Here is a 27,832-nt window from a genome sequence, read left to right as displayed (position 1 = left end):
TAAAGATTGCTTGGGTATCTTTATTAAATTTCGATTTAACAAGAGGTGCAAAAGATAAGAAGCGGGGTTTATAGAGGCATTTATAAAGACAAAGCAGCAGCAGAATTCTAAAATAATTTAACTTGACTTGTTCTTGGATATCGCCACCTCTGCAGGCAGTATCCAGTTCAACAAAGGTACAAAAACTTTTATTTTGAAACCATACACTCTACGGCCACTAGAGGGCGCCATACTTGTATTGCATCCTGCCATGCTGTAATAAATCAATGGAGGTAATTTACCTTCTTACTCTACACTGCCGTCATAACAATAGGTCATACAAAATGCTTTTCAAATATCATACAGACTCAGTTTGATACTCCAGAGGGTTAAAAAAAGCACTAAATATACAGATTACAAACATATAACCTATGTGCCCCGAAGCTATATATTAAACTAGTTTTCCCATCTCATGTACTTATGACCTAAATATCTATAGATTATGTTCTTTAAAAGGGGTTGTACCAAGTTTTCATTTTACAATATAACAATCTGATTGGTCAAATATTGACTGCAGGGGGTCCCCCTCTCATTGAAGGGGGTATGGGCAGATCAAAGGATTCATCCTACCACTCCATTTAATATTATAAGAGTGTTGGAAATTGCCTACCACAGCACTCCCATTCACTGTCTATAGTTGTTCTGGTGAGAACTGAGTGCTGTGTTAAGCAAGTTCCCATAGTATTGAATGGAGCAGCAAGATGCATGCTGGACCTGAGGCTCCACCAATTAGTCAGAATGGGCCCCCCATTCTTTGGATTGGAGGGGGTCTGTTCTTGTGATCGTGGGGGTTCCAGCAGTTGGACCCTCACTAATCAGATTGTTTTTGGTACAACCCGTACATAGCAGACGGATGACATCTGGAATCCATGCCTCTCGTCAGAACGGTGGTCCTCGTATCCACCATCTCACAGCCTGGCAGAATGGAGAGTGGTGCACAACCTGTGGACACATCATAAATATGTAAAATTGGAAAGCTTTTTGCAAAGTTAGGGGCTTTTTACAAGAAACAATTTCTATCATTCATATTAAGTGTCATTTTCAGAATGGAGATGGCACCTTCATCAGGATGAACAAAAAACACCCAGTCACTGCAGCACAAACGAAACAGATATTTTAATGGAGAAACAGGAAGAAGAATCCGCATCCCCTGTCCAATTTTTGACACAATTGTCTTCTTTTCAGTTGTGCACTTGGCTCCTCTTTTGTATGAGGGTTGATGGAACTTAGGAGGAAGAGAAAACAAAAAGCATTACAATCTGAAAGGAATATACTACATAACGAGGGGACGTGTTTTCAGTCATGGATGCAACAAAAGGCAATGAGTATAGAACAGGAAATGTGGCTCCTAATCCTATTTAACAGGTGAAAGCTGAGATGACAACCTGCAAACAACCTCTAGGGTGTCTGGCAAGACAAGACATCTCCAAGAAGAGCTCCTGCAAGTTCTTTACAAAGAAGTAAAACATTGGCCCACATTTATTATTAGTGAGGCAAACTGCACGTAGTGTGTTCTTCTGTATAATGGGGCATGGGCTGGCAGGTGCTTCAACTGTCTTATTAGCATATGGATTAAAATGAGAATTTCTCTAATACATCACAATGGACAGAAACAATAGTGGTAGTTTTGAAATCACAGTTCATTTCTCTTCAACATGTTTCCAGCAGATTATGATGCTTGGCAGTGGTGGCAGAAACTCCCTTTAACCCGAATACCTGCACCCGGTAAATACAGAGATAAGAAACGCAAATCACCACAGCTTTCAATATACAGGGGAGAAAGCCTCCACTTATGTGTCTTTCAGAATATTCAGTAAAAGACATACAATATCAATGTTCACAGAAAAACAATGAGCGACACAGTATTCATCATATTGCTAAATTTACTTCTGTAATGCACAAGAACCGCACAGAGAGAGATCGGCTCATTGGACTTCTGTATTTTATTGACTGTTACTATTGAATCGCCTTTGCAGACATCTGGAGAAGGTTATTTGACCTCGTTTTATCTGCATCTGATTTGTTGAACATGTTTTGTATAACCCAAGAAACCTATGAATTTAAATGAATGTGCAGTACACCAAGCCGAGACCATTTGCTTTTATATATTTTGTTCTTATTTACCAATGTTTCCACTTTTTTTGCACTTTATTCCACAAAACTACAACTATATATACTTTTGCTAAATGTTAGACATAAAAAAATAAAAAATAATTTTAAATGAAATCTAAATAAAAATGATCCTTAAAAAAAAAAAGAAATCAAGGCAAAATTGCTGTAAGCTTTAAGCGAAATAACACAATACGTCATATGCTCCATTTCTAGGCTGGCAAGCGATAGCATCTGCTATTCTCACATGAATAAGGACGTGGGAGACAACCTGTAGCTAACAATTACACACTGCGGAGGAGGTGGGATGCCATCATCTAGTGAAATGCTACAGGACAAATGCCAATGCTATTACACAGGAGTGTAACGAAAGGATCACAGGCCACTTGTGTATAAGTTGAGCTGTGGCTGATCATTTTCTGCTGGTACACAGCAAGGTCCCATTGTGATGGCTCTGAGCCTATGTCTATTACTGACATCAATGTAAATCATACTACGGTGACAATAGGAGCTCTCTATACTGTATGTAGACGTGTGATGTGCCTAGATCTTTGACATTGTCCTGCGTGGCCATCATAAAATATTTCTCATTAAAGTAGTTCCCGGCAAGCCTATATTACCTCTCTCATATAATATATCTCACTGTATATACACACACTATATGTGAAGCTAAATAATTTATTAAAAGATTTCCAAGAAATGGATCTGTTGTTTATTAAAGGGAACCTGTCCTCAGCAGTTACCCACTAAACTACAAGCCCCCTAAGGTGCGAAACGCCTGTTCTAGCATTCCCTCTTATGTTTAACGGGTTTTATCACGGGATGGGGCCTAACTTGCTGATCAATGGCGGTCACTGTGCCGAGACCCCCACAGATCGCGGAAACAAGGGGTCCGTGGGAGATAAATGCAGCAGAAGGGTCATGCGCTGTCATCTGCTCCATTAGTCTGATGGAGCATCGAGGCGTCCGACGGGCCCCTTCATTTTCACGATCTGTGGGGATCTCTGCACTGAATCTCTCATTGATTAGCAAGTTAGGCCCTAACCCTTGGATTGTTCATGGGGAAAACCCCTTTAAAACTCATCCGTTTTCTATTTTCAATCATGATGCAATGTATTTTGTTTGTGAAGTACATGAGGCGACTGCTGCAAAGTAATCCCCGATAGCAGTGGTCCCTGTGGAGGGGCTACAGAAAACCAGGCACTATAGGGAGGGTTTCCCTGAAAATGGGGTATTATGAGGAATGGGCTATAGAAAATAAGGCACTATTTGGAGGGTACCCCTGATACTATAAACTATATAGATTAAAAATTAGAAGAATTAAAAAAAAATCTATTCTGAAGAAAAAAATTCTGAAAAAGGTGTTTGCCATAACATTATTTCCTAGTGACACTTTCCCTTTAAACTGTGTGGGAAACGAAGGAAGTTCCTCGCTTTCTCCATGTGAGAACAAGCATTTATTCGAGGGATAAGAAAATAATACATTCTACACGGGAGCATCCTGTCACGTCCTGCACATAGAGGCATTGTTACAGGTCACTTTACTTATTCTATTACTGCATGCAATCTGTGCACTCTCCTAACCCTAAACTATGTGCACTAACATTTCTGACCAACACAAAAGAAAAAGAATTGGAGGTGGATAATCAATGTCTTCACCAGATAATCTTTTCTCTTGTGGGGCTTGTTACATGAAGAATTTAAAAAGAAAGGAAATTATGCATTTATGTTGAGGTGTGAAACTAATATCTAATTTTTGCCCCCCATAGCTGGAAAAAAAAAAAGATTGTGGGGGCTTTAGTCCAAGAACATGACTGGAAAGGAAACTAGTCATGGTCTGGGGATGGCTGGAGGAGCAACTATTCACCCATGGTGCCGCTATGCTGTGAATTCAGAAATGCCATTCAGGATTGCTCCATTAGCTCCATCCATCTTTTCTGACCAACGTCCCTGTTCCCGGTGAAACAAAAAAATCCCCCTACATGATATTGTTTGTTCCCTAATGTTCTCTAACAAATCCCTGAGATATTGGAAAGCTGTAGTTATAGCTATAGTTATAAACAGCTGTAAGTGAATAAAGAGAATAAAAGAAAAAGATTTAAAAAAAAAAAAACACAAAAAAAGTGCAAAAGCTATCAATACTTTTTCAAACCAAAATAAGAATTATTATTATTATTAAAACACCCAAAAGGGACAAAACAAGCCACTCTTCCTTAGCAGGTGGAAATCACTAGAGGTCCATGTTGGGATTCAATATGTATAAGAGGACATGTAACTTAGATTCTCAAAGCAGCTCTAACTGTATCAATATCTTGTTGGGGGCATAGCTAGGGGCCTCCCTAAAATAAACTTAACGTTATGCTAATGAGCCAGAAAGGCTCTGAGGGCATTACCTTGATTCACAGGCTGTTACACTGTGCAGGAGCGTTCCCCCCTTCAATGTGTGATATTACAGCAGATAGTGGGGAGGTTCTAAAAAGGTACATGGGGAAAAGGGAGACAGTCTCAGCCTGTGAATTCAGTGCACTGAGGGTCTCTGGTAACACCCCTGCCACAGCATAATTTTAAAAGTGGATTTTAGAAGGAAGTAGGCCATGGATAAATGCAAGAAGATTACCAGCTGTCATGGTGCCTGCATCTGAGTAGGTGACCCTTGATCATTTTGATGGTAGAATTCCTTTAAGCGTTAAATTAAACTTCTATTTTTAATGAGCAAATAAATTGAGAATTGAACAGATATATATTGAATACCAAAAAAAAAAAAAAACATTTCCACCACCAATGATAATCTTAAGTTTTAACCACCTCCTACAGGCAGATGCCTCTGTAACCTTTCTAGTCAGTCCTTCTGTTGTGGAATTATTTCCAAAATTAGAAAGCACGAGGAGATAATCTATTTCAGAATGAGTCTTCCTCATTGACTATAAATACATATGGTTTTGTGGCCAGGAAAAAAGGTCTATATTTATAAAAATATACCGAAACCCATGAGCCTGCAAGCAAAAGAGGAGGAGAGGACATCACGTGGGGTGTATACAGCCTACCAACTGATAGACCCCTAGGCTGATCACTAGTCTTGGTACCTTTTTTACACTACAGCCCTCAGTACGCTCACTTATCCATTCACAACAGGTTTTTGGTGTAAAAAGGAGCCAAATTTTGGTGCAAAACCAGTTAAATTCCATTGCCTATAGATGGCTCAGATCGGTTTTCCTGGCACATGAAGATGCAAAAATCACACGCTGGCTGTAATGTGCAGATTTCCCTGCAATGTCAAGCCGCCACACCATCTCCATACAGCAGCTGCCTGTTGTGTAATATAGCAGACACCTGCCCTGAAGGAGATGGCTCAGGCCATATGCTAGTCATCATGCGGGAAAGGGTTAACATTTATCACATTCAATGCTCCAAACCAAGTACTACCCTGCACAAAACATCCTTAAAAGAAACCCACCACCATCAAAATCCATCATGATAAACCATGAACCTTACTAATCGACCCAAGCACCGTGACTGTTGTAATCTTCTTAGGTTTGTTATCCATGGCCTCCTTCCTTCTAAATTCAACTTATAGCCTATGAAGCTAGAGCACCGAGGGGCTCTGGTAACACCTCCGGAGCCCTTATTGCTTGTTAGCATAATTTTACAAATTGTTTTGTAAGGAATGAGGCCATGGATAACAAATCTAAGAAGATGACCACAATCACGGTGCCTGGATCTATGAGTAAGTGTCCCTGGTTCACCATGGTGGATTTTGATGGTAGTTTTCCTTTAATGGTGTTTTCCGTTTGCCTCTGACACTTTTGTATTCTTTGATCTCCGCTTTAAAAAAGCTTTTTATGGGCAAAACTGCAGGCATGGTGCACACCAAAAGACCACAGAATATCAATAAATATTTGTGTGTAGGAGGGATATTTATCATGCACTGTATGCTGCTGGTTTATGGCATATAAGGCATGAAAAAGTTGCAATTAATGGTGCAAGGCAGGAGAGGGCAAAGAGAAAGGTGGGCTGGGGTGCCCCAGACTGGCACATTTACTATACTCTGTACCAGCATTGAATGTTACAGCAGAATTACACACCAGGAAGGACATGGGGTAGACATTCAGTGTCCACCTAGAAACCTCTTAGTACATCCAGCGTGTTGTGCGCCATCAGGGGAAATGCCCTTTACTACTAAGCGAAGGTGGGTTTGAACAAATGATAATTCTTCTGTTATAAAACAAAAAATTCTCTGTACACCTTTACCCATCTCTCACTGGACCTGGACTAGTACGGCGTGCGTCGGGTCCCGGTGCGTGGAGAGGGCTCGCTTGGCTTGGGTACTTTAAGGGAAACTTACACCAGATTTTACCCCACTAATCTACTCACCCCCTCATGTAGTATAGGAAATGTTTACCTATATGTGAAATGAGTAGAAAATGGACATCTTTAGCCAGCGAAAAATCAGGCTCAAAGGCTGGGGGGAGGGGGGGGGGGAGCATCACATTAGACACCTATAACCTGGGTTGTATAGCAGCTTCAGCTACAGAACCAGATACAATTACATCCCTAGTTTAGAATTCAAGCTGTAGATAGATACAATGGGATATTTAACGGTAGCTCAGATAACCACAATCCTTATGCAGTTTAAAAGAGAGAATACCCTTTTGCTAGAATCATGGTTCCAGCTGCTATAGAACCCAAGATATAGGTGTCTAAAGTGATGCTCACCCTCCAAGCCACTGAACCCGATTCTTCTTTGACAAAAGACGAGTTTTCTATCACATGAAAGGAAATGCTATAAAGGATATTTTATACCCTACCTAAGGGGCTGCTAGTTTAATGAGTTAATAGGTGACAAGTTCTAACCGAATTAGTAAGCATGGTTCTTGTACTGCATGCATCAAGTAAACACAGTCTTTATAGTGTTTCTGTGTAGTTGGCTTTAAAAAAATGCAGGCCTATCTTTACACAGGCCAATATATTAAACTACTAATTTAAGAATAATTGGTTACATGATATTTGATGTGGAGCCTTATTAGTAACACCTCAGACCTCATGCAAATTAACATTTTATTTCGATGGGGTCATCAGGCTCCAGGGGTGTGCTGCAGGTTGCTTTCTACCTGAAGAAGGTGTAAAGCCCAGGAGTTGCTCGATCGGTGTGTATCTCCACTCGTCTGCTTCCAATTCCTCCACTAATCCAGCCAACTTCTCCATTCGGGACACTTGTTGATCTGAAAAGATTAGACCTAAACAAATGTTACTGCAATTAGAACAAGATCCCTCCCTGACCATCAAGGTTGCTCCATAACTTCAGCCCATCACTGCAGCAGATCATAATGTACCACATTGTGTACCACTATAAATAGATAATCTCATCTGTGTACACAGTGGCATTTATGAGGTTTTAAGCTGGTGACAAACCGTCTGAGCAGGTAAAAAAGTTAAACGATTCTGCACGGACCATTTTTTGTCAAGATATGTGGAGCACAAGTAATATTGGAGGGTCTAAATGCACTCATTTATCTTCTGTAGGTTGTTTGGATGATACATTTTCAAGTTTTTCAATTTTCAAGTAAAAAAGGATCAGACATGCAAATGTGTGTAGACACCTTAAGGATGATATGATCAAGACATTTTTTTTTGAGGGAATAGTTTTAAAAGTTACCAATTACAACAGACTATTTTTTCTAAACATTTTTGTATTAGCACTTTTAGGGTGGAATGTGTAGACATAATAGACTATACAGTGTTAAGTAGTAGCACACATATCATGTGTACATCCAAATCCCCAAAACACAACAGAATAACAAGTTAATACAGATGTGAACATTAATCCACACGCCCCAGAAGCCTCAAATGCCAATTTACATAAACATAAAAATTACAAATCTAAGGGGTTACGCTTTATTAAATGATAGGTATTGTTATGTTATGGCAGAAACTTACCATGGGATCTACCTTATTAGGTAGATTCCTGATTACAGCTTAGCACTGCCGTTTTGCAGGGAAGAAGGGACTCCTTGTATCATATCACTATGATGATCTAAGTCCCACCCTCTGTACGGTTGGTGGTCCGTGTAATCTAGTTCTGGGATTTATGGGTTGACCATGGTCATTTGCTTCTAACCTTCGTAGGAACATTTATTAAGAGAGAATGTAATCTGTTTGTAGTACAGAGATCTCACTCACATAGGGATAATTTATAATATAATTGAACCCCTCATAAAATAAATGGAACCTGTACAAAAAACTTCTCCAGACACGAAGAGCGGAAATTAAATCCATGCAAATATTGTCCATCATCAGCTTCAATCCCAGGACGCCTGGGATTTTGACCCAAGACTAGTCCTAGTTGGATTGACCGTATTATTCGTCTTCTGGTCCTTACAATCCTGGGAGTCGGCCAGAAAATTGTACCATGTGAAAGGCCCCTCAACTCTTTACTCAGGTGGAGACAACTTATATCCATTGCCCTGGGTATAAAAGAACAAAGCTATACAACCATTTGTTGTTAGACCAGATCTGCCCTCCTCCCATTTAATTGTAGCTATTAGGGATAGGTGTTAAAACATGCTGCCCTCAAGGGACAAGAAATAAAAGGAGTATAAACAGAGTTGATTTCTGGGTCTCCTTTTGTAGTGAGTCCTTAGGTGTAAGCCTGTGGAGTGATTTATGTGCCTTAAATAGTCCATAAAATTCTGAAGAAAATTCAAAATCTGCAATTATGGTAAAAGGGTAAGACCTTCGCTCATACATATCAGCTGGGCACTTCAGGTTATCCGATTTTCAATCAATGACTTTAAGTCTTATGAGAATGAGCTCCTAATGCTTCATGGTGATAGGGTCCCAAAACAGATGACAAGGGTGTCCCCATCAATCACCTGCGTTTGTAAAGAAACATGGTAGCAAGCTAAACATTTAGCTTTCATGTTTCTCTTCGGGTGGTCCTGATAATCTGTGCTGATCTTCAAGAAATCTGCCGTCACAATCAAGCATGGATAAGCCAGGGACACTTACATAGATCCAGGCACTGTGACTGCGGTAATCTTCTTATATTTGAGATCCAAGGCCTCCTTCGTTCTAAAATCATCTTTTAAAATGCCTGAAGGCATCCTGGAAGCATTACCTGAGCTTCTCCGTGCTGCAGCTTTACAGGCTGTTAGACTGATAGAAGTACTAGGGAAGCAGAGGGGAAGGGGAGACAGTGTAACAGCCTGTGAAACTACAGCACGGTGGGCTCTTGTAAAATGCCCCATAGCCCCTTAGGCTCATTAGCATTATTTAAAAAGTTGATTTTAGCACGGATAACAAATATAAGAAGATTACCACAGAAAAGGTGCCTGGATCTATGTGTAAGTATCCCTGATTTATCATGGTGAATTTTGGTGGCATATGTCCTTTAAGAGAATAGGGCAAAGAGGTTTGGGAATTTTGTATAAACGCTCTGTGCATTTCTAGTCACAGTTAAACATTGCCATAGACGGCCCACACCCCGTGACACATGTGATTGACTGGATGCACGCTGCTAAAAACCCTGTATTACTGAAGAGCAAGCAGTGATTGACTTTCTAGCAGCACCTCCCTGTAGTATAGTGCCAGATCACTGTCCTGTACTGCTCTAACATATGGTAGGATGGTGGGGGAAACTATATTTTTCTTCTGGTACATTGTATTCCATACATGACTCTGAAGATGATCCTGTTCCTCATATTCCCATTCCTTCCTTGGTTGAACTTGCTGGCCATGTGTCTTTTTTCAACCGTATAAACTATGTTACTATAATATAAAAGGTGATTTATTACTTTCTGCGGCCATATTGACTTTTCTGGTTGAAAACAACTTTCTTTACAGGGGGCCCTAATGATACACACACACATACATGAATAGATAATAGACACAATTTGTATTCACTACTTACCATGTTTCACCTGCTTCAGCGTTGACGCAACTTGATAACTGAACACAGATTCACACAGGAATCTCTCCGAGCCATCTACAAACAAGAGAATAGAAAAGACTTAGTAACATTGTTACTTACTGTTATACCGACTGCAGTGAGAAAACAATGCGTGGACTGTGCCATTGTACTGTGCAGGTATCAGAACCAACTTCATTCATATAAGAAAGCTATGTGAGCACATTTTTAAATACTTGTATGATAGAACAATGTCAGGATGTCCCAAATAAGTTGAAAATAGCCTTTAAAAAACAACAACAAAAAACTGACGAGTCATGGGAACTCTATAGAGATCTAGCCAACACTTCTGACCCAACCGGTAACGTCAACAAGACATAGTATGATTGGACCACTGGAACTAAACTTTGTTTTGCAGTAAAACTTGTCAAAAGTAACATTACACTATAGTTTATAGTTGGATGCACAAAAAAAAAAAAAAAAAAAAGGTATAGCATAACTCCTGTCAGTAACCCATTTCAGATGTTGTGAATACACTATAAATATTGTATTTGATGGTTGTTAAAAGCCTTTGGAAAGGAGTCTATAGGCAACTGCTTTAGATTTACTGTGCTCTCGTTTTGACATATCTGCCAAACTAAATGTCACAAAATGGCTAGTTATCCTCTGCTTGGTACGAAGGACTCAAGGCCACAAACAAAACTTCTACAATCTCACAAATAGCAGCCAATATTTACAGAGTGTGATAAGACAGACCCCTATGCAAACCTCCATACAGACAGGTCGTTCACGGTTTCAAAAGTCTGAAATAAATGGATTTATTCATATTGAACACAGATTGTCGAGAAGGAGGGATCTGGCCAATGCTAAGTGTATGGTAGTGATACCATACCAAACCCAGTCTCACTTTACAGTCCGAACTTCCAGTTACTGCACCGGACTGTGAGGCTACATGCAGATGGCTGCAAGCTGGATGGAGAGGGAGGGGGTGTGCGCTGCTCACCCCACCAAACTGAGTGGCGGTGCCTCAAATTAAGGCAGGAATAGGATTAACTGCACACTTCCAGAGCAGTGCAGGGGGCACCAGATTAATGAAGACTGTGCACAACATTTGATTAAGCTTCTGCACTATGCACATAGTACAGACTGCACTAGTACTGAGAAGTGTGGGCTGTGAGCTAGATGCACTCAGTGCAGCAAGTGCGGACGTGTGTGTGCACCCTTATTATGCCGAATTGAGGTTAGGCTTAGAAAATCCTCGAAAGTGCTTGAAACAAGGTCTTTGGACCAAGCTTGCCTGTGAGCAGCAGGAGAATATAACAAACTAAAAATGGAAGGTCCACTTTCCATTCACCTTCAGTTGTCCATTGACTTCAAAATACGGAACATTAACTTTTGTTACATTTCCATTATCAATATATTATATTTTATCATTAACTATGTAAAGGGGCTGCAGATTTTACCATTCCCCTCAGGCAGCTTTGAAACGTTCTTTCTCAAATATCCTCTTATGTGAAATCTCACCTGCAAAATCATGAAAAAAATGAGAAGAGTCATATTTTCTCACTTGTAGAGGTTACATCGCCAGGGTTACTTCAGATGCCCCTATTTTCGGTTCTACACTACCTAGGAACATGCTTTTGGCATAATATTAACAATAAAGAATCTCATCTTTCAGGCTTGTGATCGAAAAGGATGATACAGGCAGTTAAAGAAATTGGTTTGAAATGAATCTATTTCTGTACTTTACACTTGCAACCATCTCTGTATCTGTCTATATCTCAGATTCTGCATCTCCCAGAACCACCAGTCTGTTTCTAGGTCCTGTAGAACAAAAGAGGAGAATCTTAAGTCATACTCCCACTGCACCCTCTAAAAAGTGACTCCTCTGCTTATATTCACGCGAGACTGGAATCAAGTTTATTTTATTTTCGTAGATAAATCGGCAAGATTTCTAATACAGGAAGAATTCAAGAAAAGGGAAATCATACCCAGTAGCTTAATGGAATAAAATCTGGTGACCGAGTCCCCTTAATAACAGAACTGGGAACATAACCAGCTGAACGTAAGTGTCTGCTCAGCCTTACACTACATGGACTGGTCAAGCGCCCTGAGCCTGCCTGTAACATAGTGACCAGAGAGGTGCCAGCCCCTGCTACAATGACAGATGAAGCAGCAGCTAGATACACTATAGAAAGGCATGTCAGATTCCAAGACCTGCGCACATGATACTAAGCATATTGCTGTACACCAGGGTATTTACATAAGAGGAGAAACTTTTTTTTATTCTTTCAATGCTCTCCTGCATGACACAGTGTGACACGTGCCCAACATGTTGCATATTTCTTTGTATGCAATGTCTAGAGGCTGCAGAGCATCATCATATCAGGAGACATAAAAATCGCCTGTCTTGTATCTATGGAGTGTAGTACACATAGGATATCTTTAAAGAGACCCTTTGCTAAGTGAAAACATATTTCTCCATTCCCAACAATGCACTTTTAGTTTAAACACAAGAAAAATAGCTTGACAGGAATGGGAAAAACTTCATCACCCAATTCGATAAAACTCTGCTACACTATGGCAATGTCCACCTTATTTTCTCTACACAACCTAATATCATCATATACAAGTCTCTAGTGCCCCCTAGTGATCAATAATTGGTGTTACTCTACCAGTGCTCTGCAGACAATTGGATTAGAGCTGGAATTTATATGCTGCGTCAGAGATATGAGCAGTTCTAGGTGGATGGAGAACAGAAGGGACCTTCATGAATCACAGCAATCCTTCGTTACAAATAAACTTTTGGGATTTAAGTAGTGTAACAAAATGCAAATACCATTGTGTGCTTCTCCAATGTGCCCTCCTTGTTGAACGGGTGGCAGGAATAACTGTATGGGCTCTAAAGCTAGGGGAACAAGGAATACGCAAATCAGATATACTCTTCTCCCCAGGAGATCAGCGCCACCAGAAGTTTCTGCTGGCCACTTATCTCCCTGGAATACATGCATGGCTAGTGAGATATTTCTGATAGAGCTGCCAAGTTTGACTAAGCCCATTACCCTCCCCTTATCTGCTACTAATGGTCTAATGATGGCCATCAACATTAGGAACCCAAAATACCCCTTATACAGAACAGACCAAAAGTTTGGACAGACCTTCTTATTCAAAGAGTTTTCTGTATTTTCATGACTATAAAAATTGTAGATTCAGTGTGAAGGCATCAAAACTATGAATGAACACATGTGGAATTATATGCCTAACAAAAAAGTGTGAGACAACTGAAAATATGTCTTGTATTCTAGGTTCTTCAAAGTAGCCACCTTTGGCTTCGATTGCTGCTTTGCACATTCTTGGCATGCTCTTGATGAGCATCAAGAGGTAGTCACCTGAAATGGTCTTCCAACAGTCTTGAAGGAGTTCCCAGAGAGACTTAGCACTTGTTGCCCTTTTGCTTACACTCTGCGGTCCAGCTCACCCCAAACCATCTCAATTGGGTTCAGGTCTAGAGATTGTGGAGGCCAGGTCATCTGGTGTATCACCCCATCACACTCCTTCTTGGTCAAATAGCTCTTACACAGCCTGGAGGTGCATTTGGGGCAATTTTCCTGTTGAAAAATAAATGGTCCAACAGAAAGCAAACCGGATGGAATAGCCACCACTGCAAGATGCTGTGGTAACCATGCTGGTTCAGTATACCTTAAAATTTTGAATAAATCCCCAACAGTGTCATCAGCAAAGCACCCCCAGGCCATCACACCTCCTCCTCAATGTTTCACGGTGGGAACTAGGCATGTAGAGTATATTTGTTCACCTTTTCTGCGTCGCACAAAGACACAGTGGTTGGAACCAAAGATCTCAAATTTTGAGTCATCAGACCAAATCACAGATTTCCACTGGTCTAATGTCTATTCCTTGTGTTCTATTCTGCTCATTGCCTGTCCTTAGCAGCTATGTTACCATGAAGGCTGCTGCACACAGTCTCCTCTTATCAGTTTTTGTGTCTGCTGCTAGACCTCTGTGTGACATTGACCTGGTCTCTAATCTGAGCTGCTTTTAACCTGCGATTTCTGAGGCTGGTGACTCGGATGAACGTATCCTCCGCAGCAGAGGGGACACTTGGTCTTCTTTTCCTGGTGCCGTCCTCGTGTGATTCAATTCAAGTATTGGGTATATGTGAAAGTTTACTTCTATAAGCATTGCATGGATTCAGAGTTCTGAGCCAAAAAGAAAATCAACATGCAAGCAATTCGTTTTTCATATCCTTTAGTGAAAAGTATAATACAAAAAAATTCTTTTACTTTCGATTTCTCAGTTTTTCAATTTTTATATAACAATCCACACTGCATTAGAGTCATACACGTTAGGAAACACATACTGCATAAAGTCGATAAATTAGCTTCTTAATTTACTCTCTCTGGAAGAGCTCTGTATTGGTAGTGCATCACTTCTCCCGCTGGAGAGTATACTGCAAACCTGTGGAACCTCAGAGATGACTCGTATATAGGCACATGGAAGTAAGCATCTTGAAGATAGATTGTACACATGTAAGCCTCTGGATGTATCTGAGTGATTGCTGAACTTGCTGGGGCAGATTTACTTACCCGGGCCATTCGCAATCCAGCGGCGCGTTCTCTGTGGTGGATTCGGGTCCGGCCGGGATTCATTAAGGCAGTTCCGACGTCCACCAGGTGGCGCTACTGCGCTGAAAAGCATCGGAACGCACTCAAGTTAACCGGCCTATTCCTAGTGAAGGTAAGTGCAAGCTCCGCAACACTTTTCTTTTTTTAAATGCGGCGGTTTTTCCGAATCCGTTGGGTTTTCGTTCAGCCACGCCCCCTCGATTTCCGTCGCATGCACGACGGCACCGATACGCCACAATCCGATCGCGTGCACCAAAATCCCGGGGCAATAAAGGGGAAATCGTCGCAAATCGGAAATATTTGGGTAACACGTCTGGAAAACGCGAATCGGGCCCTTAGTAAATGACCCCCACTGTCTTCATCTTGAATTTTCTGTACAGAACATACAATTTAAATTTAAGTTTCAAATCATCCGGAATGAACTATTCGGCTTCTTTAACAGGAACAATGGAGAGCAAAGCCTTTTCTTTGTTTCTGCTACTGGAACCGGGATGATGACCTCCAGCTTCAATAACTTTTGAATTTTTTGCCACAGTTGAAGTGTAAGTTCTGTCGATGGCTGTTTGGTGAGGGTGAAATTTCTGGGAGGAAATAATGTTAATTCTATCCTGAAATCATCTTCCAACAAAGGGGGAATTTCTGCCGACCAGGTAACTATGATCACAGGCTTTCGGTTCACAGCCATCTACATTGTATACTTCCATGGACTATATCAGTTACCATGGTGTTTTAGTGGTACTGCTGTCAACCGTATGGGCACATACAATGCTGTAACTCACCACTGATTTTGATATCAGCATGCCCCTTACTGTATATTACTTACCTCCTGTATATTATATGTCCTGGTCTATGTAAACTTCTGCCTCTCCTGTAGCCATCCTTTTATTTATACAAGTTTTTAAAATACACATTGTAATCAATAAAGTTTATATATTCACCTTCTTAATACCCAATTTCAGTCTTCATTTTATTCCTCTATTATTCTGTCGTTTGGTTTATATATTTAATGTATGGGGATGACTTAGAGTTCCCTGGCACAACCTTTTCCACATAGATATAGGTTAGTTGCAACCTTTTTGGCACATTGTTACCAAAGGTCACTACGCATATTGTTTTGGTTTACCATCTTCCAACAATGTTTGAATCCAAGGATTTTGTGTAATTCTTGTCCATTGTTGGTGAATTTCATAAATCTTCCCCCACTCTGGTGTAATTTCCTGAGGGATGGAGTGGCATTACTATAGCTAAGGAGGAAAACTCTCCCTCTGCCTCCTTTGGGGTAACTCCATTTCCCCTGCTTTCTTTTCCTCTATATGGAAACTTCTTTGCCTTATAATCTCGAAAAGGCTGTTTTTTCTGGGTTGTCTTGGCTTCTGGGAAGCCCTTTTTTCTATCCACCACTTTTTCCAGGATGGTGTCCAGCTCAGGCCCAAAAAAGATATTCTCTTTGCAATGGAAGTCCACAGAGTTTAGGTTTAGATCTAAAATCTCCACACAAAGGGGTTCTTCTGGTGGAATTTGATAGGGCCCCTTCCTTTGCATCGAATCTTACTTACTTTCCGTCCTTAATGTGGTTTCCAGTTCTGATAACCAGGAAAAAAGGGTGCCCGCTACGGAAGTTGTCGCAATATTAGATTTAAGATTTCATATAGCCGACTCCCAAGTCTTCTTTAATAAACTATCCGCTTTTCGATCCATGGGATCTTTCAACTGTATTACATCCTCAAACGGGAGGTCCTTTTTAGCTATTTTAGTGACCTGGCGTCCACTTTAGGAAATGAGTTCCTTATTTTTGTTTCTTCTTCGTCAAACGATAAACGGTTTTAAAATTCTCTGGATAGGGATATTCCGGGTGTTGCGGACAGAGTCGGAACTCCCGGTCCTCCTCGGAAGGCAAGGAAGGGGATTCTTGTGCCGATTTCTGCCTCGACCGGATGGGTAAGAGTGTAACTCTCGTCCCCAATACACATTCCCCCTCACTGTCCTACTTGGTGGAGGCGAGGAGAGACCTTCTCTACTCCCTGCCTGGGGAAGGGACAGGAAGGCACTGGAGTGTGGATGTCCCTACAGAGGTCAAGGGGTCATCACACGGTGGCTGAGTGAGTAGCACTTCTGCCTTGCAGCACTGGGGTCCTGGGTTCGAATCCCACCCAGGTCAACATCTGCAAAGAGTTTGTATGTTCTCCCCGTGTTTGCGTGGGTTTCCTCCTGGTACTCCGGTTTCCTCCCACACTTCAAAACATACTGTTAGGTTGTTTAGATTGTGAGCCCCATGGGGACAGGGCCCAATTTGACATGCCTGTGCAGCGCTGCGCAATCTGTGTGCGCTATATAAATAAAGAATTATTATTATTTATTATCCTCCAAGTGAGGCCGCCATGGAAAACCTTTTCTGGTGACTACCTCTTCATCAAGAGAATGCCAAGAGTGTGCAAAGCAGTAATCAAAGCAAAAGGAACCTAGAATATAAGACATTTTCAGTTGTTTTATAATTTTTTGGTAGGTATATAATTCCACGTGTTAATTCATAGTTTTGATGCGTTCAGTGTGAATCTACAACTTTTATAGTCATGAAACTACAGAATACTCTATGAATGAGAAGAAGTGTCCAAACTTTTGGTCTGTACTGTATATAAGATCTGCTTAAAAGTTATCATTGGTACCAGTCATAACATAATAAGGAAACCATAAAACATCTAACATCCCACTTAGGAGCATAGTTTACCTTCCAGCATCTCTCCGGCTGCTTTTGGACAAGTGAAAAGTGCTTTTCTTGGTGGAGTCAAATCTGAGACACTAAAGCCGGACGCTGTTACAGAGCTGCCGCTCACACCGCCGGCCGAAGAAGACGAAGATGAGGCAGCCATGATAAAGTGTCTACAAGAGGAGAAAATAGCGAGAGGTAAGAATTGTTCTGCTACAGCTTCCACGGAGGTAGTGTAACTGTGCAACCTCTAAAACATCCAAAATACCTAACTAATAGTCCTTGCAATATTAAAGACCTTAGTAATTTAACCCCTTTGTGACCGATGGCGCCTGAATGTCAGGTCAATTTTTTTACAGTTCTGCCATGTGCTTCTTTAACCCCTTAGTGACCAAGCTCATTTGTGTCTTGATGACCAAGTCCTATTTTTCAAAACCAGCATGTGTCACTTTATCTGGTAACAACTTTAGAAGGCTTTAAATTACCCAAGTGTTTGAGTTTGTTTTTCCGTGACATTTTGTACAAAATATATCAACCGGTGGTACGTGCTCGGTGCACTATGCGCACGACCGTGCATGCGCCTGAATAGGAAGTGCCGGTGACGTCACGCGCGCATGGTGGGCCAAGCGCATATCACCGTGCGCCAAAGCTCCTTCAAATATAAAGATTAAAAAAGTGTTTAATAGCAATACAGCGGTTAATGGAAATAACGAAGATATGCTCCGGCACCAGGTCACCCTGAGCTGGTGCACGGTATGTGATGCTTGGAAGAACAATTTGAAAGTGGTAGGTTTCCTTTAAAATGACATCGAAGCATAAGAAACTCATCTTTAAAAACACATCAGGCTTATGGTTCCGTGAGTTACAGAACCCTTGATACAGACCGTGAAAGAAAAAAAGGCGGGAATCGGATCTTTACCTATAGCTCAAGGAACCAGTAGACTGTTGTATAAGATGAGATCCTTATCTTTAATACAACAAGTATTTAGGTATCATAAAACAGAAAGAAGGGACGTGTGAAAGGCAGTACCCCTGCATCCGCAACTGCACTCATCACAGGTTAAATATGACTCTTCTTTGCTTATTTTCATGTGACTTTGTAGATCTTTTTAGGTAAATTAGCAAAATATCACATGAAAGAGGAAATTCTCGAAAGGACATTTTCAGTTCCTGGCTTGTAAGAGCTTACAAATGACATCACTCGACACTAGGAAATCTCATGGTATGTTCACAATATATTGGGAGTCATTTACTAAGGGCCCGAATCACGTTTTTCCGACGGGTGTATCCGAAAATGTCCTAATTGCAACCATTTTCCCTGAATTGCCCCAGGATTTTGGCGCATGCGATCGGATTGTGGCGCATCGGTGCCGGCATGCACGCAACGGAAATGGGGGGCGTAACCGTAAGAAAACCCGACGGATTTGGAAAAACCGCCACATTAAAAAAAAAAAAAGTGTCGCTTAACACGCGCTTACCTGCACCCAGCATAGGACGATGAACTCCAGTGCACTCCGACGAACTTCAGCGCAGCAGCGATACCTGGTGGACGTCGGGGGAACTACCTTAGTGAATCGCCTGAAGACCCGAATCCTCCGCAAAGAACGCGCCGCTGGATCGCGAATGGACCGGGTAAGTAAATCTGCCCCATTGTGGTTTGAAATGCATATAAAGCGCATTGGAAGAAACTCCCCCCAAAAGAGCTTGACATGTTCCAAAATACAATCCAACAGCAATGTGTGAACACGACTTTACAGAACCAATTGCATCTTTTGGATCAGGGAGACACAGGCAAGTAAAGTACAAAACTGGGCCCAACTACAACAAGCAATATTGGAAAAGTGCATGGGATTTCTACAAATGAATTATTGATGTAGATTTTCATTCTGTACATTGCGCAGGAGGTGCGTCGCCCCTATTGCCATGTATTACCTTCCGAAAGCAGAAGCAAAGCACCTATTCAGGACATCTCAGACTATACTGGATATTTACATAAAATGCTAAATACATATATCATATGTAAAAGGCTGGAGAGTTATATGCTGTCTCTAACCTGTCAGCAGATGAGGATAGTAAGACATGCAGATTGCTAGGTGGCTGCCATTAGCAATCGCATCCGTTAACGATCACTGGCTCCCTGCACTGATTTATCAGAAATAAGTCATATATAAAACGTCAGTGTGAACAGCGCTCTAAGGCCTGGCTGAGCCCTCGTGCAGTTATTGTGCCTGGCAGAGAGCATGGCCACCTCTGATGGTAACCAGGACGTGTATAACCCAGGAGCAGCGCACAGTCCCCGCACATACCGCCAGCCCTGGTATCTACAGCGGCCGCCAAGGAAGCGTCTACAATGGAGGTACCCCCGGTAGGTATGACGTCATGGGAAGGGGCGGGGCCTCCCTGGAAAGGGGTGTGGCTTAATACACGGTCTCTGCACAGTGCAGGAAGTAAGGAAGATTGTGATGTGTGACTGCATGTAGGTGTATAGAGAAGAGGGGAGTGATGTGTGACTGCATGTAGATGTACAGAGGAGAGGGGAGTGATGTGTAACTGCAGGTAGGTGTATAGAGAAGAGGGGAGTGATGTGTGACTGCATGTAGATGTATAGAGGAGAGGGGAGTGATCTGTGACTGCACGTAGATGTATAGAGAAGAGGGGAGTGATGTGTGACTGCATGTAGATGTATAGAGGAGAGGGGAGTGATATGTGACTGCATGTAGGTGTATAGAGAAGAGGGGAGTGATGTGTGACTGCATGTAGATGTACAGAGTAGAGGGGAGTGATCTGTGACTGCAGGTAGGTGTATAGAGAAGAGGGGAGTGATGTGTGACTGCATGTAGATGTATAGAGGAGAGGGGAGTGATGTGTGACTGCATGTAGGTGTATAGAGGAGAGGGGAGTGATGTGTGACTGCATGTAGGTGTATAGAGGAGAGGGGAGTGATGTGTGACTGCAGGTAGATGTATAGAGGAGAGGGGAGTGATGTGTGACTGCATGTAGATGTATAGAGGAGAGGGGAGTGATCTGTGACTGCAGGTATATGTATAGAGAAGAGGGGAGTGATGTGTGACTGCATATAGATGTATAGAGGAGAGGGGAGTGATGTGTGACTGCATGTAGGTGTATAGAGAAGAGGGGAGTGATGTGTGACTGCATGTAGATGTATAGAGGAGAGGGGAGTGATCTGTGACTGCAGGTAGATGTATAGAGGAGAGGGGAGTGATGTGTGACTGCAGGTATATGTATATTGAAGAGAGGAGTGATGTGTGACTGCATGTAGGTGTATAGAGAAGAGGGGAGTGATGTGTGACTGCATGTAGATGTATAGAGGAGAGGGGAGTGATGTGTGACTGCATGCAGGTGTATAGAGGAGAGGGGAGTGATGTGTGACTGCATATAGATGTATAGAGGAGAGGGGAGTGATGTGTGACTGCAGTTATATGTATAGAGAAGAGGGGAGTGATGTGTGACTGCATATAGATGTATAGAGGAGAGGGGAGTGATGTGTGACTGCAGGTAGGTGTATAGAGGAGAGGGGAGTGATGTGTGACTGCAGGTAGATGTATAGAGGAGAGGGGAGTGATGTGTGACTGCAGGTAGGTGTATAGAGGAGATGGGAGTGATGTCTGCATGTAGGTGTATAGAGGAGAGGGGAGTGATGTGTGACTGCATGTAGGTGTATAGAGGAGAGGGGAGTGATGTGTGACTGCAGGTAGGTGTATAGAGGAGAGGGGAGTGATGTGTGACTGCATGTAGATGTATAGAGGAGATGGGAGTGATGTCTGCATGTAGGTGTATAGAGGAGAGGGGAGTGATGTGTGACTGCATGTAGGTGTATAGAGGAGAGGGGAGTGATGTGTGACTGCAGGTAGGTGTATAGAGGAGAGGGGAGTGATGTGTGACTGCATGTAGATGTATAGAGGAGAGGGGAGTGATGTGTGACTGCACGTAGGTGTATAGAGGAGAGGGGAGTGATATGTGACTGCAGGTAGATGTATAGAGGAGATGGGAGTGATGTGTGACTGCATGTAGGTGTATAGAGGAGAGGGGAGTGATGTGTGACTGCAGGTAGATGTATAGAGGAGAGGGGAGTGATGTGTGACTGCATGTAGATGTATAGAGGAGAGGGGAGTGATCTGTGACTGCAGGTATATGTATAGAGAAGAGGGGAGTGATGTGTGACTGCATATAGATGTATAGAGGAGAGGGGAGTGATGTGTGACTGCATGTAGGTGTATAGAGAAGAGGGGAGTGATGTGTGACTGCATGTAGATGTATAGAGGAGAGGGGAGTGATCTGTGACTGCAGGTATATGTATATTGAAGAGAGGAGTGATGTGTGACTGCATGTAGGTGTATAGAGAAGAGGGGAGTGATGTGTGACTGCATGTAGATGTATAGAGGAGAGGGGAGTGATGTGTGACTGCATGCAGGTGTATAGAGGAGAGGGGAGTGATGTGTGACTGCATATAGATGTATAGAGGAGAGGGGAGTGATGTGTGACTGCAGTTATATGTATAGAGAAGAGGGGAGTGATGTGTGACTGCATATAGATGTATAGAGGAGAGGGGAGTGATGTGTGACTGCAGGTAGGTGTATAGAGGAGAGGGGAGTGATGTGTGACTGCAGGTAGATGTATAGAGGAGAGGGGAGTGATGTGTGACTGCAGGTAGATGTATAGAGGAGAGGGGAGTGATGTGTGACTGCAGGTAGGTGTATAGAGGAGATGGGAGTGATGTCTGCATGTAGGTGTATAGAGGAGAGGGGAGTGATGTGTGACTGCATGTAGGTGTATAGAGGAGAGGGGAGTGATGTGTGACTGCAGGTAGGTGTATAGAGGAGAGGGGAGTGATGTGTGACTGCATGTAGATGTATAGAGGAGATGGGAGTGATGTCTGCATGTAGGTGTATAGAGGAGAGGGGAGTGATGTGTGACTGCATGTAGGTGTATAGAGGAGAGGGGAGTGATGTGTGACTGCAGGTAGGTGTATAGAGGAGAGGGGAGTGATGTGTGACTGCATGTAGATGTATAGAGGAGAGGGGAGTGATGTGTGACTGCACGTAGGTGTATAGAGGAGAGGGGAGTGATATGTGACTGCAGGTAGATGTATAGAGGAGATGGGAGTGATGTGTGACTGCATGTAGGTGTATAGAGGAGAGGGGAGTGATATGTGACTGCAGGTAGATGTATAGAGGAGAGGGGAGTGATCTGTGACTGCAGGTAGATGTATAGAGGAGAGGGGAGTGATCTGTGACTGCAGGTAGATGTATAGAGGAGAGGGGAGTGATGTGTGACTGCAGGTATATGTATATTGAAGAGAGGAGTGATGTGTGACTGCACGTAGATGTATAGAGGAGAGGGGAGTGATGTGTGACTGCACGTAGATGTATAGAGGAGAGGGGAGTGATATGTGACTGCAGGTAGATGTATAGAGGAGAGGGGAGTGATGTGTGACTGCAGGTATATGTATATTGAAGAGAGGAGTGATGTGTGACTGCACGTAGATGTATAGAGGAGAGGGGAGTGATGTGTGACTGCACGTAGATGTATAGAGGAGAGGGGAGTGATCTATGACTGCAGGTAGATGTATAGAGGAGAGGGGAGTGATGTCTGACTGCAGGTATATGTATAGAGAAGAGGGGAGTGATGTGTGACTGCAGGTAGATGTATAGAGGAGAGGGGAGTGATCTATGACTGCAGGTATATGTACAGAGGAGAGGGGAGTGATGTGTGACTGCAGGTAGATGTATAGAGGAGAGGGGAGTGATCTGTGACTGCAGGTAGATGTATAGAGGAGAGGGGAGTGATCTGTGACTGCAGGTAGATGTATAGAGAAGAGGGGAGTGATGTGTGACTGCAGGTATATGTATAGAGAAGAGGGGAGTGATGTGTGACTGCAGGTATATGTATAGAGAAGAGGGGAGTGATGTGTGACTGCAGGTATATGTATAGAGAAGAGGGGAGTGATGTGTGACTGCAGGTATATGTATATTGAAGAGGGGAGTGATGTGTGACTGCACGTAGATGTATAGAGGAGAGGGGAGTGATGTGTGACTGCACATAGATGTATAGAGGAGAGGGGAGTGATGTGTGACTGCACGTAGATGTATAGAGGAGAGGGGAGTGATGTGTGACTGCACATAGATGTATAGAGGAGAGGGGAATGATCTGTGACTGCAGGTAGATGTATAGAGGAGAGGGGAGTGATGTCTCACTGCTGGCAGTGAAAGAATGTATTACATGTGCAAACGCAAACAACAGAATCTTCCACATCTGCGCATGTGCTGGATGAAGATGGCGCAGACAGGGTAGCTGCACACCTGCGGAATGGCTGCAGGAGTTACATAAGCCACACTTGGCTTCTTTCTGATATAAGCAGCATCTGCAAGAATAAGTGACAGTCATTCATTTCTGCGGAAGAAGAATCCGCATTTTTCTATATTGTATATGGCAGTGTCCTCGAGCCCATACATTACAATGCTACGTAGGTCCGTAGGTAATATGCAAAGTGTGAGGTATACCCCAAGGCAGGCGGTCAGATAAGTAATCTGCCTAAATACCTCCATCACCTCAGTATCCAGTAAGCACTGTATTGTCAGGTAATGGATGCCCAGGTATTACTGGTGGGGGTGGTCACTAGGATAATGGCAAAAGGGATAGTGTTAACATTTCTATTGGCTTACACCAAGACCTAGCAATAGGCCGGACCTAGCACAGGTCAGAGTGATACAGTCCAGATAGGTCCTGTGGTAGGTCCATGAGACCTTTTATCAGAGTGAAATATGATACAAGGGGTCACTTAACAATAGGCAGATTGCAAATCCAACATGGTCTCAGTTGCATTTTGGCCAGCACACAATCATAGTGTCATAGTTTGTACGTTTGAAAACAAAAGACACATGTCCATCAAGTTCAACCAATGAAGGGATTGGATGAGGAAGAGATTTAGGGGAAACAATTCTATATAACATAACCATCAATGTTATTTAGGTGTAAAAAGGCATCTAGACCCTTCTTGAAGCTCTCTGCTGTCCCTGCTGTAACCAGCACCTGAGGCAGGCTATTCCACAGATTGACAGTTCTCATAGTAAAACTGCCCTGTCGCATAGTAAAACCTTGTTTTCTCCAGACGGAGACAGTGCCCCCTTATCGTTTGTTTTGATACTAATCTGGAAAAACTTTTCACCATATTTTTTGTATGGACCATTCATATATATATATATATAAATTAATCATGTCCCCTCGTAGTCGTCTCTTTTCCAGACTAAATAAATCTAGTTGTTTTAATCTTTCCTCATAACTAAGTCCCTCCAAACACTATCCATCATTTTTGTGGCTCTACGTTGAACCCTCTCCAGCTCCAGGGCATCCTTCAAATGGACTGGTGCCCAGAACCAGACGGCATATTCCAGATGAGGCCGAACCAATGCCTTGTACAGTGGTAATATTACATTCCTATCCCGAGAGTCCAGACCACTTTTAATACAAGACCTTGCTGGCTTTAGAGGCAGCTGATTGATATTGCATGCTGTTATTCAATGTATGATCTACTAGTACCCCCAGGTTCTTCTCAATAATCCTAGATTTACTCCCCCAAGGACATGTTGCATGTGGATTATTAGCCCCCAGGTGCATAACCTTACATTTACTTGTACTGTACATGTTCCCTGCTCCTCCATGTGATGGGAGCTGCGAGACTGTCACCATATACATCCTGTATGTACTGTACATGTTCCCTGCTCCTCCATGTGATGGGAGCTGCGAGGCTGTCACCATATACATCCTGTATGTGCACGGTACATGTCCCCTGCTCCTTCAGGTGATGGAAGCTGCCAGACTGTCACTATATACATCCTGTATGTGCAGTGTTCAGTGGATTTACTTGTGGGAAACTAAATGGATTTAATATACAAGGCATCATGGGATTTATGGGCAAGCTAACTTGCCTCTGCCTGAGGGCACAGACAGACAGACATTAGTCTCTGCCCATGTCACCTCTATTGAGAAAGATTTTTGTCAAACACTTTTAGAACAGAAAATGCTATAACTTTGTAAAGGAAAGTGTGAGCAGCACAAAGTAGTCATCATTCTGTTTGTTTTCAAAGGGGGAATCACTTATAATAATTTGGTAAGATCACTGTAGCTTTACAGTTAGGGCTTTAAGTTTCAGTACAAGCTAAGGACAATGCTTCAGCTCACACAGGACTCTATTTTAAGTACCCTATATACTGGAGTATAAGCTTACCCAAGTAAAAGCTGAGATAATGAATTTTAACACAAACAACTGGGAAAACCCATTGACTTGAGTATAAGCCTAGGGTGGGAAATGCATTGGTCACAGTCTTTACACAGTATATAGCTATCTAGTCTTCTTCCCTCCACTATATAGACAGCTAGTCCCCACCCCCAGTATAAAAAAAACTAGTCAGCTCCATTATAAAGCAAGCCAGCCCCCCCCCCCCCCAGTATATAGCCAGCCACTCCCCTTCTGCCCAAGTATACACCTAGCCAGCCCTCTTCTCCCCCGGTATATAGTAAGCTAGTCCCCTTCCACCCCATTTCATAGCCAGTCCGTCCCTTTCCACCACAGTATATAGCCAGCCCATCCCTTTCCACTGTAGTATATAGCCAGCCTGTCCCTTTCCACCGCAGTATATAGCCAGCCAGTACCCTTCACCCCCAGTATACTGCCAGCCAGTCTCATTTCTCCCACAGTATATTCGCCTGCCCCCGAATATAGCTAGCCAGTGCCCTCCTCCCCAGTATATATCCAGCCAGTACTCTTTCCTCTCAGTGTATAGCCAGGAATTCTATACCCACCAGTATATAGCCAATTATTCCCCTCCCCCATTATATAGCTATCCAGGCCCTTGTAATGAGACAGCCAGTCTACTTTCCCCAGTATATAGCCAGCCAGTACCCTTCACCCCAGGATACAACCATCCCCCTTCCTCCCACAAGTATATAGCCAGCCAGTCTGCTTTCCTCCCAGTGTATAGCCAGCCATCATATACCCAACTGTATATATCCAGTCCCCTTTGCCCCAAGTATATAGTCAGCCAGCCCCCTGCCCCCCAGTATATAGCCACCCTGCCTCCCTGTATATAGTTTGAAGCCGGCCCCTTGCCTGTCTCTCCAGCATTTCTATGCAGAACAACCAATGTTATATAACAGTCTGACACATATGATGATAGCAGTGACAGCTCTGGCTATCTCCATGTCCCTGCGCCTCACACACCGTCCTGTTATATGCAATGAACAGGCAGAAGCTTCTCTTCCCGTATAACGGATTTCTCCGCCAGGGCCCGCCTCTGCTTCCGGTCACGTGGTGAGATGACGTCAGGAGTTCCTCACGGATTGTAGCGTTTATCCTTCCTGATAGCCCGGGCTCTGGCTGTGCTGGGACAGTGCCATACACTGCAGTGCGCACTAGAGCCCCTCTGTGTAGCGCAGTAACCCCTTACATCCCGTGTGTGCGCCTGGCAGCTGCCTCTTACCACACGGGAGCACACAGTGTAGGTAAGGACCTGGCACTGACAATGTCTGCTGTTCCAGACCCATCCATAAGCTTTCCTTCTGCTACAAGGCGCAAGGGCTCTGCCATTTATAAGAAGTTGTGGATTCCTAATGGGGCCATATAGATGAAAGATCGCAGTTGCGCCATTGTCTTACCGGCTTTCTTTTTCTGGCTTCAGGAGTATCCAAATAACACGACCCCTTTATTCTTTGGGTCAGTTTGTTAACAGAGAAACCATGTTAATATATTTTTGTTATGTCTTAGAAACGTTAAAAAAATAAAAACCTCACAAAACTTTTTTTTTTTTTGCCATATGCATCTGTAACTTTTTATGCTTCGTTGTACGGAGATGTATGGTATCGTTTTTGTTGTTGGATGAGTCGATGAGTTTATTAGGGAGCGGTCACACATGCAACAGCTGAAGAGAGTTTCATCTAATTTTAAAGCTGTTAACATTTGCATTTACAAAATTCAAATGTTAACATGTTTGTTAACAGCTGTTTAATTAGGCAAATCTTTCTCCAGCTTTTGGAATGTGTTTTGAACTACATTCGTTCGATGTGACGTGTGACTGCACCCTGCGGAATCGAGCAACCTTTTAGGCCGGGGTCACATGTTCCGCTAGCGCACAGGGGGTGGGCCTCGACCTGATCGCATATTTGTTTCCAGGTAAACGCACGTGATCAGTAACCAGGCCCCTTTGTCTTGTATCATTTAAATACATGGTAAACATTCAAAAATGTTTTCTTTTTGCATGTTTTTGACCGGTTTTACCAATTATCTTAATTAGAACGGGTCAAAAATGCATGCGTTTTTTAATGGACTGCTTATAAACGGCCCAAAAAGAGGTTCAAAACGCCACATGTGCTGCTGGCCTTAGGCCGCGTTCTTAAGGTTGCATTGCATCATGGTTTTAT

The 27,832-nt window shown here is 42.8% G+C and overlaps 2 protein-coding genes across 14 annotated transcripts in view; one reads left to right on the top strand and one right to left on the bottom strand.

Moving 5' to 3' along the window:
• ANAPC16 (anaphase promoting complex subunit 16) lies at positions 1–26,777 on the bottom strand. Of its 7 annotated transcripts, none has more exons than XM_072130810.1 (6): positions 26,637–26,777; positions 17,420–17,571; positions 12,891–12,959; positions 10,055–10,129; positions 7,257–7,382; positions 1–1,264 (listed from the first exon to the last, which is right to left on the bottom strand). In XM_072130810.1, exons 2-6 carry the CDS (start codon positions 17,559–17,561, stop codon positions 1,221–1,223), a joined length of 456 nt encoding a protein of 151 aa, XP_071986911.1. In that variant the 5' UTR covers positions 17,562–17,571; positions 26,637–26,777; the 3' UTR covers positions 1–1,220. The 7 variants fall into 7 exon arrangements, with proteins under 7 accessions (XP_071986911.1, XP_071986910.1, XP_071986913.1 ...); XM_072130809.1 differs by lacking the exon at positions 26,637–26,777 and adding an exon at positions 19,705–19,861; XM_072130812.1 differs by lacking the exon at positions 26,637–26,777 and adding an exon at positions 19,705–19,860 and having other exon boundaries at positions 7,257–7,367.
• A 4-nt stretch (positions 26,778–26,781) lies between these two features.
• ASCC1 (activating signal cointegrator 1 complex subunit 1) overlaps positions 26,782–27,832 on the top strand; it is a 146,645-nt gene continuing 145,594 nt past the window's right edge. For 5 of the 7 annotated variants that reach the window (XM_072130804.1, XM_072130802.1, XM_072130806.1 and 2 more), the window contains exon 1: positions 26,782–26,917. The gene's annotated coding sequence lies outside the window, so the exon portion shown is untranslated. Of the gene's footprint in view, positions 26,918–27,435; positions 27,585–27,832 lie in introns of those variants that run through there. The other 2 variants (XM_072130803.1, XM_072130805.1) reach the window with 2 other exon arrangements.

The sequence above is a fragment of the Engystomops pustulosus genome, chromosome 11, assembly GCF_040894005.1.
Source record: "Engystomops pustulosus chromosome 11, aEngPut4.maternal, whole genome shotgun sequence".
NCBI classification, from domain to species: Eukaryota; Metazoa; Chordata; class Amphibia; order Anura; family Leptodactylidae; genus Engystomops; species Engystomops pustulosus.
This window is presented reverse-complemented; position numbering and strand designations above follow the sequence as displayed.